At 45.1% G+C, this 15,029-nt stretch overlaps 1 protein-coding gene across 2 annotated transcripts in view; it reads left to right on the forward strand.

Moving 5' to 3' along the window:
• RAB2B (RAB2B, member RAS oncogene family) overlaps nucleotides 1–13,779 on the forward strand; it is a 635,145-nt gene extending 621,366 nt beyond the window's left edge. For both annotated transcript variants that reach the window (XM_069633906.1, XM_069633905.1), the window contains one exon: nucleotides 11,278–13,779. In XM_069633906.1, coding sequence (XP_069490007.1) covers nucleotides 11,278–11,382 — 105 coding nt within the window. In that variant the 3' untranslated portion in view covers nucleotides 11,383–13,779. The remainder of the gene's footprint in view (nucleotides 1–11,277) is intronic.
• Nucleotides 13,780–15,029: the final 1,250 nt, after the last annotated feature.

The following is a 15,029-nucleotide window of genomic DNA, read 5'->3' on the forward strand; positions in this document are numbered from 1 at the left end:
TTATTTAAATTGAAGTCAATAATCATATTAGAATTGTGTAAAGGGGGGACAAATACAGGGGGAAATCAAAGACAAAAAGGACATGACCGGACACACGAGGGAAGGAGAGAAAATTACTATATAATAATATCAATATGCAATTAAATACTAATTTTGAGAATTAAGATATTGATGAAATAAATTCAATTTTTTGTTAAACTTGTGCAGAACATCAAAAGAAAAGGCGTAGCATTTTTCGATCCGGTGGATGGAGCAAATGGAGTTCCACCAAACATTATACGATAAATTGGCTGTGTTTTTCCAGTTAAAAGAAATATTCTTAAAAGTAATACTAATGAACAAATTAAATAGCGAGGAAGATTCAATGCAACTGATGTCAGGATTAACAATAGTCCCAATCGTTAGGTTGGCAAGTGTTAAGGGTTCTGATAAATGAAAAATAGTTTGTAATTGAGATCAAATCAAAGTACAAAAGGCATGTACATGTTTACAACGAAAAATTTTATGTATGAAATCAGCATTGGGTTGCGCACAAGACCAGCAATTATCAGTTGCATTGTCAACGACTTTGGCAATGCGGGTTGGAGTGAGGAAAGCATGATGAAAGATAAAAAAGCAGGTTTGGGTAACATAAATTCTACATTTTGTTCCAATGGTCAGGAGTAGGTTGTAGGCCCCAATCAGTTTCCCATTGCCTTATGTTATTAGCATTAAGGGGGTTAGCAGAAGGAGGCTCTCTCAGGGAAGCATAGAATTTGGAGACATTAGTAACTGGATTGCTAATCAAAGAATTAAGATATGGGGTGGGAACTTTCTGAAAAACAGTGGACTTCAGTTTAATAATAGAACTAATAAGAGAAGTGTAAAATGGAAGATCTGAAGAAGGTAGTTGGAATTGTGAACTTAATTGTGAGAAGGGAAATGGTTCTGAGTTATGGTATAATTGTTTAACAAATGTAATACCAGCTGATCCGATCTATGAATAATGGTGATGTTAGATTTGGTGGGACTTTGTTTGTTGAAACAGAGAAGGAGACTGTTATTGTACATTTTTGTGAAAGGGTTTGGTGGGAGTTTACACCAGATGGTTTTGAAAAAATGTAATGATGGGAAATAGGTGATATTGGGCCAGGAAGAAGTTATTAAAAAGTGAGATAAAGAAAGTGGAGCAATAATACTGGCCTCAATACGGACCCAAGGAGGTGTATTTACAGGTAGGGATTCAAATTGTGTGAATATTCTCAGCTGTTTTAGAACAAAGGCTTTCTGATATAATAGATGATTAGGAAAATTGACACCACCCTAATTTTTGGGGAGCCTCTATTTATAGCAATATGTGGTACTTTATTATGCCACAAGAATTTGATAAGAAGGGCGTTTAATTTTTTATAAACGAGGCGTGGGTAGAAATGGGGATCATTGATAAAGAATAAAGGATGATGGAGCTAATCATCATTTTAATCGTATCAACGCGGCCCCACCATGACAAGAAAAGAGGGGACCATTTTGTAGACCTTTCAGTAATTTTTTCGATTAGGAGATTAGTATTCAAATTAATAGTAGAAACAATGTCCTTAGTAATACGGAGACCTAGAAATAAGTGATTTGAGAAGGTTGCCAAGAGAGGCCTAATAAAGGAGTATTAGTAAGATTACAAGAGTTAGTGAGAGGCATAATTTCCGATTTATCATAGTTTAGTTTATACCCAGAAACTGCAGAGAAATTATTTAAAGTAGATACAACATGAGGAACAGAAGAAGCAGGATTAGATAAATAAAGAAGAATATCATAGGCAGATAATTTAGTTTATATAATATTGATGCTAATGCCTTTAATGTTTGTATTTGTTTGAATATTTTGAAGTAAAGGTTCAAGAGCGAGGTTGAATAAAAGAGGGGAAAGAGGGCATCCTTGACGAGTTCCTCTTTCGATTACAAAAGAAGTGAGACTATTATTGATAAGGATGCGGATAGTGGGGGAAGAGTAAAGGGCTCTGACTAAATTCATGAAATTGGGAGGGAGACCATGCCCAAGATAGGGACTGGAATAAGAATGACCAGGAAACTCGATCAAATGCTTTCTCAGCATCAAGAGCAAGAAGGGCTAAAGGGTCTTGAGATTTTTGAGAATGAGAAAGAATATTAAAAATAAGTCTAGAGTTAGAAGAGGAGTACCGATTTTTAATTAAACCAGTTTGATCTGGGTGTATAATCTTAGGAAGAAGTACTTCAAGAAGTTGAGCAAGAATCTTAGCAAACATTTTCGAATCAGAATTAATTACCAGGAGCTTTGTTTGGTTTAAGATCTAGTATAGCTTGCTTGATTTCTGTAAGAGAAATGGGAGCATCAAGAGATGAAAATTCGGTCAGATTAAAAGGCTAATTTTCTTATTAGTTTCAAGAAAGGAATGAATTTCTGAATTGTTGATAGAGGAATATGACTTATATAGATTGGAATAGAATTCAAGGAAGGCGTCATTAATTTCTTTAGATTTAGTTAATCGGGTACCATTGGAAGAAAGAATATGGGTAATGTGGGACTTTTCTTTTCTCTTTTTTAAGTAGGAAGCTGACATCTTGCCCGCTTTGTTGGAACCACAATGTAGTAGGCAGTGTTCTATTCTTGTGTTTTATTTATTATAAATAATTGTGGAATTGTTAAATTGTAAAGGTTGCACTGTGTTTAACCACATGCTCCTATTAAAAATAAAAGAATGTCATCAACCTTTTGACAACTTGTGGGTTCTTTACAATCACTCAAGCGCTTAACTGTTGTCTGTCACCACCAGTCTGTCACCACCAGTATTGACTTCTATGGGGGAAATATATTCTCTTTAGATGAAATACTGACTTGAGACACACTAACCTTACATGGTCATCCTTGGTGCCTGGATACCATGGGTGACCCTGAACTCGTTAAGTGACCCTAATTTGACAAATATGCAGCCCAAAGACCCTGAACTATCTATACTTTAGGAAGTTACACACTGGTAAGTCTACTTTACCATTTGTCTTACACATTAAGGTGAAACTATAGAAAGCTTTGTGGGAATGTCCTTATTGAATGCTATGAAGGATTAAAATGTGCATTTAACCAGCCCATGTCGCAAGAGGGCTCCATGTTCATCGCCAGGAAAGCCAGGTGGACTTAAGGGAAAACATCCTGCCTAGCTGCGAATATGTGTTATTCGAAACTGAATTCAGTTCACATGGAGGACTACAGATGTTTTTGGGGCCGGAGAAACCCCTATATGACATTAACCTGGAATTCAAAAGGGCCTTAGAAGTGCAGGGGTGCTAATGTTAGGTGGTAGAAGTCCTATCTCTGATACAGTGGAGTATTTAGTGAAGCTAGTTCAGTGATCGACCGCAAATCATTTTGAAGAAGATGGTCTTCTGTGGTTAGATGGAAGACCAGACTCCTTCTCAGAAGAATACCTGGCGAGAGCAGGCGCACGCCATAGAGCTGATTGGGCTCCAGAACCCTCACCCCCTTCACCCGAATTTTGACCTCAGGGGCGTGGTGCAGCATATAGTTTTTTGTTAGAAGCTGTTCCTGAAACCAGCGGCTTTAAAGGGTTACTGTGTTTGTGCAGAAAAATGTATTTGCACGAACGCAGAAAAACTTTAAAGCTGCTAGTTTCAAGAAAAGCTTCCATTGGTTCTATGCCTCAGAAAAATCAAATGCGCACATCAGCTCCCTCCACGCGGATGCGAGCGAACGTATAACATTGTGTTCTTTCAGATTCGAGGGGAGGGGGCCTATGTGCACGCTTGCTTTTTGTTGGGTAGAGTGGCGAGGAAGCCTTTTCTGAAACTATCAGTGTTAAAGGGTGTTGCATGTTAGCTCATTATGTATGTATGAATGTGTGCAAGAAGTGTGTATGTAATGTATGTGCGAATGGGTGTATAAAGTATGGGGGAGCTGGGTGTGCATGTGAATGAGCGAGTGTGTGAATGATGTTTAAATGAGTGAGTGAATGTGAGTAGAAGGTGGGAGAGGGATGGATAAGGAAAGGGGGATTTCGCTAAACATATCATTCGAAGGGATTGTGTCCTCCGACGTATTCCTTATCTTTGATGATACGTTTCCAGCTTGCTGGCCTCGGAAATTTTTTCCGTAGAGGGCGCTGCGTGTCGAAGTCTGCCGAGTCGATGTCCCTCGACGGCCACTGTATCGGCGCCGACGTCACCATGCCCATAAATAGACACGTGCTGCGTCCATTGCTCAGTTCCGTTTTTCCGCGCTTCGTGGGGCCTCGGAACGTCGTTGCTCAGTTCAGTCAGGTTTATCTAAATCTATTTCGACGAATATTCCTTATCGTTCTCGATGGCTTCTTCATCAGAACCGACAATGCCGCGATCCGGCTTCAAGAAATGTCGAGACTGCAGCAAAAAAATGTCAATAACGGATCCACACAGGGTCTGTTTATGGTGCTTGGGTCCGAGCACCATTGTTCGGAGTGTGAGGACTGCATGTCCATGACGGCGAAAGCCCTGAAGGAGCGAAAGGGGAAGCTCGAGAGAGGTAAGTCAGCCAAATCCTCCTCGAAGGTTTTGTCGGCTGAGTCGAGGCATTCGTCTCCTCGCCGTCGAAAACACTCCCATTCTAGATCTCGAAACAGCTCCCACCATTCGTCGAGATCTAGACACTCAAAAAAGAGACGTCGAAGGTCCCATTCCTCGTCGTCTTCGGTGTCCCCAGAAAGAGTTTCCTGTCCCACCAAACACAGTTCTCAAGCTGAGTGGGAGGAATTCAGAAAGAAAATGTTAAGCGTCTTCAAGAACGCGGCCTCGACCCCCTCGAAGACAGCAGAGGGTGATACCCCGGGTGAAAAACCCAAAAAATCAAAATGCCGCAAGTCGCAGCACTCGGCGAAACATTCTACCCGAGAGCGCCATGAGCCATCGGGTAAGAAGGCACCGTCTTCGACGCCGTCGTCGAGGGTTCCTCGATGCATCGGTCGATCGACTCGACGCCATCGTCGACGCCGATGAAAGAGAGGACCAAGGCTCCACAGCCAACAGTGTTTTCAAGGGCCTCCGGCACGACGCCGAGACCGTCGTCGATGCCCTCGAGTAGGATCCCAATCCTCTCGAGTTCTACGAGACCCCTTCCAGTTTTTTCGACGCCATTTTCGGCGTCTTCGAAGCCGGTTACATCGGCGTCGACTACTTCGACATTTTCTAGTCCAATAACGACGAGTTGGGCTCCTTCGGCCCTAGAGATGGGTTTTACTCCATTTCAGAGATCAGAATACCCTGGTCTTTCTTCAATTTATGAAGAAAGAGAAGACTCTGACCAAGAAACTTTTGGTTTACAGAGATCCACACTGCCTGCTGCAGAGGATTTCACCTCTGAAGAAAGGAGACTGAAGGAACTACAGGACTCACTTCATGAGGCCAGTGGACTTGACACTTCCCCAGAAGTGGAATTTGTAAAGCCAGACCCAGGGGAACATGCCGAAACACCATATAGACCCCTGATGGCAAGAATAATTGAGTGTATGGGTTGGTCTGCGCCTTCACCTGTTTTCCAACAGGATGATCTAACGGATATATTGGACAAAGGCCCACAGGAGGACCCGGTGGTCCCCTTCCATGCAGCCCTACAAAGAAAAATTGCATCCAATTGGGAGACTCCCGAAGTCATCCCAGCAGTCAATAAAAGACTGTCGACAAAGTATAGGGTAGCGGCTGCTGACCCTGAATACCTGTCAAAACACCCGACCCTAGAGAGCCTGGTGGTTCAAGCGGCAACTTCATCCAGCAGTAGTACTGCTTACCCTACTGTCCCACAGGACAGGGATGACAAGAGGTACGACTCTATGGCAAAGAAAGTCTTCTCTGCCTGTAGTATGGCTTTGAAGTCCATCAACGCCACCTGTACGCTCGCCAGGTTCAGTCACACATTATGGGAGTGTGCTTCATCAGCGGCTGACTGCATACCCGATGCAGAGGAGAAGGAAGCCTTCCTTAACATCATTCAAGATGGCAAAGATGCCATGTGCGAGTCTCTTCAAACTGGCATCGATTCCGCTGACAGTATCAGCAGGGCCATGGCGGCTAGTACAACAATCCGCAGGCATGCGTGGTTGCGAAAGTCTGGCTTTGCTCCAGATGTACAGGCCAGACTTTTGAATATGCCCTTTGACGGCTCTTGGTTATTCGGAAAAAAGGCTGATGACAGTCTGGAAAAGTTACAGACTTCTAAAGCAGCAGCAAAATCCTTAGGAGCTGCTATCCGCCAAACTCCTTTTCGCCCCTCAGGAACCCCTGGGAGAGGAAAGTCATTTCGCTATTATTCCGCATTCGGAAAAGGCAGAGGACAGCCGGCTCAAAGAGGCCAAAGAAGATCCACCCGAGGTGGACGGGTCAAAGGTACTAAGACCGCAGCAGCAGCAGGTGCCTCTTTACCCTCGGCATCTGCATCAGCCGCCTCCAAACCACTCTGAGGCCTTCGAACACAAGACACCTGAAGGGGGCAGGTTAACTCACCATCTGACGGAATGGCATGCTATAACGTCAGATGCTCGGGCGTTGGAGACAGTTGCCCAAGGTTACTGTCTACCCTTTCTACACATCCCTCAGAGTCCTCCACCGGGGAACAGCTCCCTAAAAGTTCCAGATCCGCTCCTCTTGCAGGAAATTATGGACCTGCTAGAGAAAGGTGCCATAGAACCGGTACCTGTAGCGGACAGGAACAAGGGCTGGTACTCCCCCTACTTTCTCATACCAAAGAAGGACGGAGGTCTGAGATCCATCCTGGACTTACGAGAATTGAACAAGTTCCTCAGGAAGGACAAGTTCTAAGATGGTAACTCTCTCAGATCCTTCAGGCCCTCCAGCTGCAGGACTGGCTGGTGTCTCTGGACCTTCAGGATGCTTATTTCCATGTGCCAATCCATCTCAAGCACAGGAAACACCTGAGGTTCGCAATTGGCAACTCTCATTATCAATTTCGAGTTCTGCCATTTGGGCTGACCTCCGCCCCAAGGGTATTCACCAAGCTGATGTCGGTAGTGGCGGCGAGTCTAAGGAGGGAAGGGATCCACGTCTATCCCTACCTGGACGATTGGCCGATCAGGGCCGTATCTTCGGAACAGGCCCGGACCCAGCTAGATTTTGTCTGCCTCTTCCTTCACAGACTGGGCTTCTCCCTCAATTTAAAGAAGTCACAGATGATATCATCTCAGAGACTCCAGTTCATTGGAGCGGTCCTGGACACTTCCCTGGGAAAAGCCTTGCCACCAGAGGTGAGGGCTCAAGATATTCTACAGATGGTCACCAAGTTTCAGAATGCCCAGCGTCTCCCAGCCTTCGACGTTTTGAGGTTGCTAGGCCTCATGGCATCCTGCATCTTCCTTGTGCCAGAGGCTCGCCTGAGAATGAGATCTCTTCAGTGGGCACTGAGAGGTCAGTGGTCACAATTCTCAGGGAGAATGTCAGACCTCCTCCGGATTCCGGACAAGGTAGCCCACGACCTTCAATGGTGGGCCTATTCAGAGAACATCTTGAAAGGAGAACTGTTTTGGCAACCATGGCCGGAGATAACAGTAGTCACAGACGCCTCGCTCACAGGGTGGGGAGCCCATGCCAACGACTTGACCATCAGCGGTCGTTGGTCTCCATCGGAGTCCAGACTACATATCAACCTATTAGAGCTGAGAGCGATCAGACTAGCGCTGAAAGCTTTCCTGCCATCAGTACAGGGGAGAAATGTCCTGATAATGACGGACAACATGGTGGCCATGCACTACCTCAACAAAAGAGGAGGCGTAGGATCACTGCCACTGTAATGCCTGCCTGGTTTTGGGCAATTCGGGAAGGAATCTCTCTATCGGCAGTCCACCTAGCCAGAGATAAGAATTAGCGGACGCTCTGAGCAGGCAGAGCACAGTCTCCCACGAATGGGAGCTCAGGAAGTCCTTCAAGAGATCTTCGCCCTTTGGGGAACCCCTCAGGTGGATCTGTTCGCCACAAGCACCAACAGGAAGTGCGATCTGTTCTGTTCAAGGGAATTTCCCCCGAGAGGAGCACTAGGAGACGCGTTCGTAGTGGACTGGGAGTTTCCACTCCTCTACGCGTTTCCACCAGTCCCTAATATTCCTCAAATGATCAGGAGGTTGAGAAGATTCCGGAAAACCATGATCCTAATTGCCCCGGATTGGGCCAGGAGAACGTGGTACCCGGACCTTCTAGATATGTCCATCTGTCCTCCAATCCGTCTTCCACTCAAAGAGAATCTTCTCTCGCAGAAGGGAGGTCAGGTTCTCCATCCAGACACCAGAACCCTCAACCTTCACGCTTGGCTTCTGAAAGGTTGAGGTACAAGGATTGGGATCTCCCTGATGACGTCATGGGGGTGTTGCTTTCGGCCAGAAGACCAGCAACAAAGTCTTTATGCCACTGCCGTTGGAACAAGTTTTGCAGCTGGTGTAGGGAAGAGAATATAGACCCTTTTACATGTGGTACACCAACAGTGTTATCGTTTCTACTCTACTTGGCAAACTCAGGCCTTCGAGTTGGCACTGTAAAAGGCTATCTCACAGCGCTTTCTATCTTCTAGCGCACTGCGGAGGAACCATTGTATTTCAAAATTCCTCTAGTGGTGCAATTTCTCAAGGGTCTAACTAATGTTTACCCTCCAAAACCATTCCAGGTTCCATTATGGGACTTAAATTTAGGCTTAAACTTCTTAATGGGAACTCCATTCGAGCCACTTCACTCTTGCGCATTGAGATTTCTCACACTTAAAACTGTCCTACTTGTAGCACTAACATCTGCTAGGAGGGTGAGTGAGCTACAGGCTCTCTCCTGTAAACCCCCCACATACAATTTTCCACAAGGACAAGGTTGTCCTTCAGGTGAAGCCTAATTTTCTCCCAAAGGTGGTTTCTGAATTCCATATTACTCAGAAATTTACCTTGCCTTCATTCTACCCTCCTCCCCATCTGGGGAAAGAGGAGGCAAGGCTACACAGGCTGGACCCTAGGCAAGCTCTCAGCTTTTACATCAGCAGAATGGCTAGGATCAGGCAAGCAGACCAGCTGTTTGTAGGATACTCGGGTCACAAGTTGGGACTACCCATAACAAAACAAACCATCTCCAGGTGGATTATCTTGGCCATCCTGGAATGTTATAGACTAGCAGGGAAAGAGCCACCACAAAACCTCAGGGCTCATTCAACCAGGGGTATCGCAGCTTCTTCGGCTCTCCAGAGAGGGGTACCGGTCCGGGACATATGTGCGGCTGCCACATGGTCGTCCGCACCTACATTCACAAAATGTTATAATCGGATTCCTCCACTGCTCAAGAGACCAGATTTGGCAAGGCCGTATTACACTCAGTCCATCCCTAAAGGGATACATAACACTATCACTCCCTCCTCCAATTACATACCACTGCTATGGGAGTCTAACAAAGATAAGGAATACGTTGGAGGACACAATCCCTTCGAAGAACAAGTTACTTCTTACCTGGTAGCGTTCTTTCGATGGGATGTTCCTCCGACGTATTCCTTATCGCCCCTCCCATCCATCCCCGCAGTGATAACTTCCCTTGTGGTTGCAGCTTTCGCTCCTTCAAGGTTACTAACCGATTCAGGCATGTCTTTTCTTATACTACAAAACAGAACTGAGCCACGGACGCAGCGCGTGTCTATTTATGGGCATGGTGACGTCGGCGCCGATACGGTGGCCGTCGAGGGACATCGACTCGGCGGACGTCGACGCGCAACTCCCTCTACAGAAAAAATTTCCGAGGCCAGCAAGCTGGAAACGTATTATCAAAGATAAGGAATACGTCGGAGGAACATCCCGTCGAAAGAGCGTTACCAGGTAAGAAGTAACTTGTTCTTTTAGTAGACATCCATAATAAAGAAAGCATGATATGTGTTATGTGGCTAGAATGGCAATAACAAAGTAGGCAGGGTGTGTTATGATGTGGCTAGACTGGCGTTTTGGTGCAGGCAGTCTAGCCATTTCTTCCTGTGGCTTGACATTTTTTACTGGGATGGATGTGTTTTCTTATAGCATCATTAATGGCATTATGTGCGAAGCAAACGTGTATGTTCATATATAGGAATATTGACATATTTTGGTGTAGCCAGAATGGCAGTGCTAATGGGTGGTGCATGTTAGCTCATTATGTATGTATGCATCTGTACAAGAAGTGTGTATGTAATGTATGTGTGAATAATGTATGGGGAGCCGGGTGCCCATGTGAATGAGCGAGTGTATGGTGAATGGGATGTTTAAATTAGTGAGTGAATGTGTAATTGTGTGTGTGTGTGTGTGTGCGCGCGATTATGTATAATGGCTGGGCCGAGGAGCTGATTCTTTCGGGGAGAGGGTGGCAGAGCGATAGATGGGGACAGGGGGATTTCGCTAAACATAACATTTTAGTGGACATCCATAATAAAGTAAGCATGAAGTGTTATGTGGCTAGAATGGCGGTTTGGTACAGGCAGTCTAGCCATTTCTTCCTGTGGCTTGACATTTTTTACTGGGATGGACGTGTTTTCGTATAGCATCATTACTGACATTATGTGCAAAGCAAACATGAGTATGTTCATACATGGGAATATTGGCATATTGTGGTTTAGCTAGAATGGAAATGTATGCAGCCAGCGTGAACATTTTTATAGTGGCATATAATGAACATTAATGTGTGGTTTGTAGCTCATGTGGAAGTTGGATCAGTGGCACACTGTACTTCTGCCTGGTCCCCTGATGGTCGATTTTGCTTAAATGGTGATGCCTGATCGGATGGATACCTGGGCTTTTAGATAAAAAAATGATCAAAGCAACTAAATGTGTATGTTATCTTTAAATCCAATCACTGTGTTATTCTCACGGGCATATTGCGCTTTAAAATGTAGCATTTGATACTTGGGCCCCACGCCTGATAATCTTTGGGGAAGAACAGAGGGCTGAACCTCCAGATTTGCCCCGTCCAGTTTAAGTTTAAGTGGCCTCTCCCATCACCAGTTAGCCCCCCCCCCCCGCACCTCCAAATGTAGATTTATTTGCATCCCTGGGTGAGAGATACAGTGGGAACCAATGGGGCAAGAGCAGCCCCTTTGTGAATCCATGAAGTGCTTGGTTAGTTGGAAGGCGCTAGGGTGGCATCTGAGGGCTGACTGCTCTTCTCTTTTGTTGTTAACCAGCATTTTGAACATATGTGAGAGAGGCAAATTGTACACCTCCCTAGTTGCTGTGTCTCATTTCACAACATGTTTCTTCTCTCGCCCCCTTCTTTCTCTCCCTCTCTTTAGGCCAATGGCATCAAGATTGGGCCGCAGCAGTCCATCACGCAGCCACTGGGAGGCGGTAGTGGTCAGAACTCGCAAGTAGGGGGAGGAGATTCGCGGTGCTGCTGAAGCCCTCTGCACCACGTATGGCTGGCTCCTATGGGCCTCCTCTTATTTCTGCAAGGACACCAGGATGGATTCCCCGACAGCCCCTCCCCGCCTACATCGGGCCTGTCATATTACCGATCATTATTTCTCCCCCATGCCTCTTATGTGCAATCATAGAGGGCCTTTGTGAAAGGATGCTTTGCTACACGGATGTCACAAGCCCACCTGAAACAATTGTATGGCAAACTCCCGCCTCGGTTGGTTAAGGCGGTAGGGATTGTCCTCATGTCACCCCCATCAATGTCGTACCCAACGTCTGTTCATTTTGTTTTTAAAAGTGTGTGCTTCCTGCGTTTTTGGCGTTTTTTTTTTTAAAGAAACCCCAACAACTTTCTTGTCTCAGGGACCAAAGAACGCTAGGGCAAAGGTTTTACGCTGTAATATGCACCTGTGACTCCCACCGCATTCCAGGTTTACGATGTTTGCATTTTATGTGTTTCAGATCATCGGGGCCCCCTCACTTTGGTAAGAAAACATGGATGGGGATACGGTTATTGTAGTTTCTTACCTTTGTCTTTTTTCTGTGCTTCTGAAATGTCTGTGCAAAAGTGGCTGTTAACTTTCCATTATGTGTGCGCACCATTGCTCGAAATCAAACGATCACACTACAGCCAGCCTCCTTGGGAGTGACTGTGCACTAACCGCTACCCCATCTGATAAGCTTACGTCTGTCGGTGTTGATCGACAATCGCACTGAGACATGTTTGCTTTGAAAGCCGAGTCTGTGTTGGGTTCATGCCATGTATGTGTGTGTCTGAGAACGCCTTTCTTTGTCCAAACAGTTAACACGTTGGTGTGAAGAGCCTTATTGTGAACATTGAGAAGCCTCTACACAAGCATTGTGTGTCAGGACATCTCCCATCTCTTATATTAAACACAATATATTTGTGTAGGGGTGTGTCCTTTATGCTGTCGAGCAGTGGCAGCCTCTCTCCCAACATATTAAGAGCACGTGCATGTATGCTCGACAGGTATGTGCTAGTGTCCCTTTTTTAACATGTTTTTCTGTTTTTTTTCTCATTTACTTTTTGTGGCCAGATGTTTTTCTCTATACATGTGAACATAGACCCATTTTGGCCGATGCGGTCCATTGATCTTCCTCTATATGCTCGACTTTCATTTGTGTTGGTAAGTTGGTTTATCTGTATGTCTGCAGGCCTCTCTTTAATGGGCTTTTGTGTGGCCATTGCTGGTCAGATCGGCTAAGGGCTAGGGAGTATAAGGAGGGGTAGCACTGAGGTGCCAGACAACCTAGTCAACCCTGGGGTAGTGGAGGGAGAGTAGGAAGGCGCTGGAGCATTGGTGACCTCAACGGGACAGTCAGCAGAAGGAACAAAGACTGTCCTCCTCATTCTTCATGGCTGCTGTGTACAGCCATACAAGTATGGGCCTCCTTATCGCACACTAGCTTTTTGCTGGTTCTTGCAAACATTTTCGACACAGGACTGGGTTAGCGTGTGGGAATAAGTCGTCACTAAATGTCATTCAGGAAGTGTTTAACAATAATTTTGTTAATCGCTGTTATTTAGGTGGAAGTGCAATTTAAACGGTTACATCTTTAAGATGTGTGCTGAGGAGCATGTTTGTGTTCCGACCACACTCGGTAGTTTGTTTTTATACCCATCGCACACTAACTTGACAGTCTTGTGCTCACTGCTGTTTTAAAAACAAATTAGAACTGTTTTTAAATTGCAATGTATGGCCTGGTCCCCCTTTCAGAGCGTCCCAGGCAAGACAGGGCCCTCGCTTGGTGGTTTCCCCTATTTCCTATTAACGGCGTAGCAGCTCTTAAGCATCCTGCGGCGGCTAGGGGTAGGGCGAGTAAACAATCTCTGAGAAGCATTGTGGCCATAAATGTCGCATCCACAACCCGGGACGCAAAATGTTTCTGAAGGCGGTAGCTGTATTGCCTGGATCTGAACCTTCGTGTTCTGTATTTACAAAGGCAAATGCTTTACTTCTTTTTATGATGATTTTGGGCTGTTCTGTCCTGATGCTCTTAGGGCTTGGAAAGGGACGCACCAGGGCCCTACCAGACTTTTCAGAAGCCACCTGCTTCTCGGGGAACGCTTGCAATTTTCCTACAGGCCATACCACCTCTTGAAGATGTCGTTTGCCAAGTCCATGCCATGCAGTGTGCTACTTGCTGTTTCTCTTGGGGTTTGGGGATATTATCAGCAGCTGTCCTCCCGTGGGAAACCATGCATGCCTTTTTTAACGTCTGCAGCACAACTTAAAATAATGTTGCACATCATTTTCTGACCAATTCTGGTAATGTATTCCGTCAAATTCGACAGGAGATTTGATTTCCCCGTCTGCAGTGAGAAATAAAGTTGCAGTTATTATGCAGAAAATAAATTATTCTGTGTGTTACTTTGTAAACATCTGTCCCAGCACGTTTTTCTGCTTTAGAGACCAGTCAAATCTTGTGACACAAAGTAGCATGGGGATGGCCCAGCAGTGTCCATGGAGTGTACGATTTCACCTCCATTGACCACAAACGCTCCCTTCAGCAAAACTGTATCCGAATATTCTCCAATCCGCAGTAATACGGTTCTTAATGACTCACCATGAGTCCATCAAAACAATATCAACCTGGAGCCTGATTCAACCAGCTGTATGTCTAAAAACCGACTACCAAGTGTGTCTATCATCATGTGAGAGTGCTGAAAGTGAACCCCCCGAAGGTCCATTTTCTTTTTCTCTGATGGCCTTCATAGTCTAGTTTCAAATATCGACGTTTTACAAATTCGACGCACTTCTTTTGTAACTTTTTGGATGTTTTTTCCCCCATTGGCTGTGCCTTTTACCAGATTCACTCTTTCCCATATTTACCCTCTTCCCTTTCAAGGTTTTTTTTTTTTTGGGCCAAGCCTATTAATATATATCAAATTTGGGGACTGATAACATTCATGTAGGTCGAGCCTGGCTGTCCCATCATAGCCATTCTAGCATAAAGAGCTTTTGCACCCAATACCCCATAACTACTGGCCATGACAAATTGTTGTTCCCCTACCTTCTTCACTGTTTTCATTTTACTATTTTTGGTAAACTAGGATTCCAGAAGTGCTTTTCGGAACAGTTCCCTAATGCCCCAAAACTGTAGGCACTGATTTTTTTATGTTTGGGGATGATCTGAGTTCTTGCTAAAGGGAAACCCCGTTCTACCCCATTCAAAACCCTGAGAGAGGGGGCCATTTTAGAAAGCGATCCACCAGTCCACCAGCGCAGTCCATTTTTCCATTAAAATGTCCTCCAACTCTGCCTTTAACCAGGCTTCTCTGAAGATTGGAGGTACCTCTGCGCTAAATTTGGGCAAAGTCCTCTAATGGTTTACTAGCACTATTTTCTCTCTTGTGATGTGGTAAAGCCGATGCAGAGACTCGCAGCTACTTTGGTTCCTATTTGAAAGGGGAGTATTCTACTTTCAAATCTGACAATTTCATTGTTTGATAAAGGGTCACTGCTCTCTCCTAACCTGATTTATAAGTTTACTAATTATGTTCAATAATGATATTGTACTTCTACTTTGGAACCAATCCTCAGCATCAATTGTCTGGAGGTTGTAACACTACAAGGCAACCTCTGTAATGTATTAAAAAAAATGC

Source organism: Ambystoma mexicanum, chromosome 13, assembly GCF_040938575.1.
Source record: "Ambystoma mexicanum isolate Mex_15411 chromosome 13, UKY_AmexF1_1, whole genome shotgun sequence".
NCBI classification, from domain to species: Eukaryota; Metazoa; Chordata; class Amphibia; order Caudata; family Ambystomatidae; genus Ambystoma; species Ambystoma mexicanum.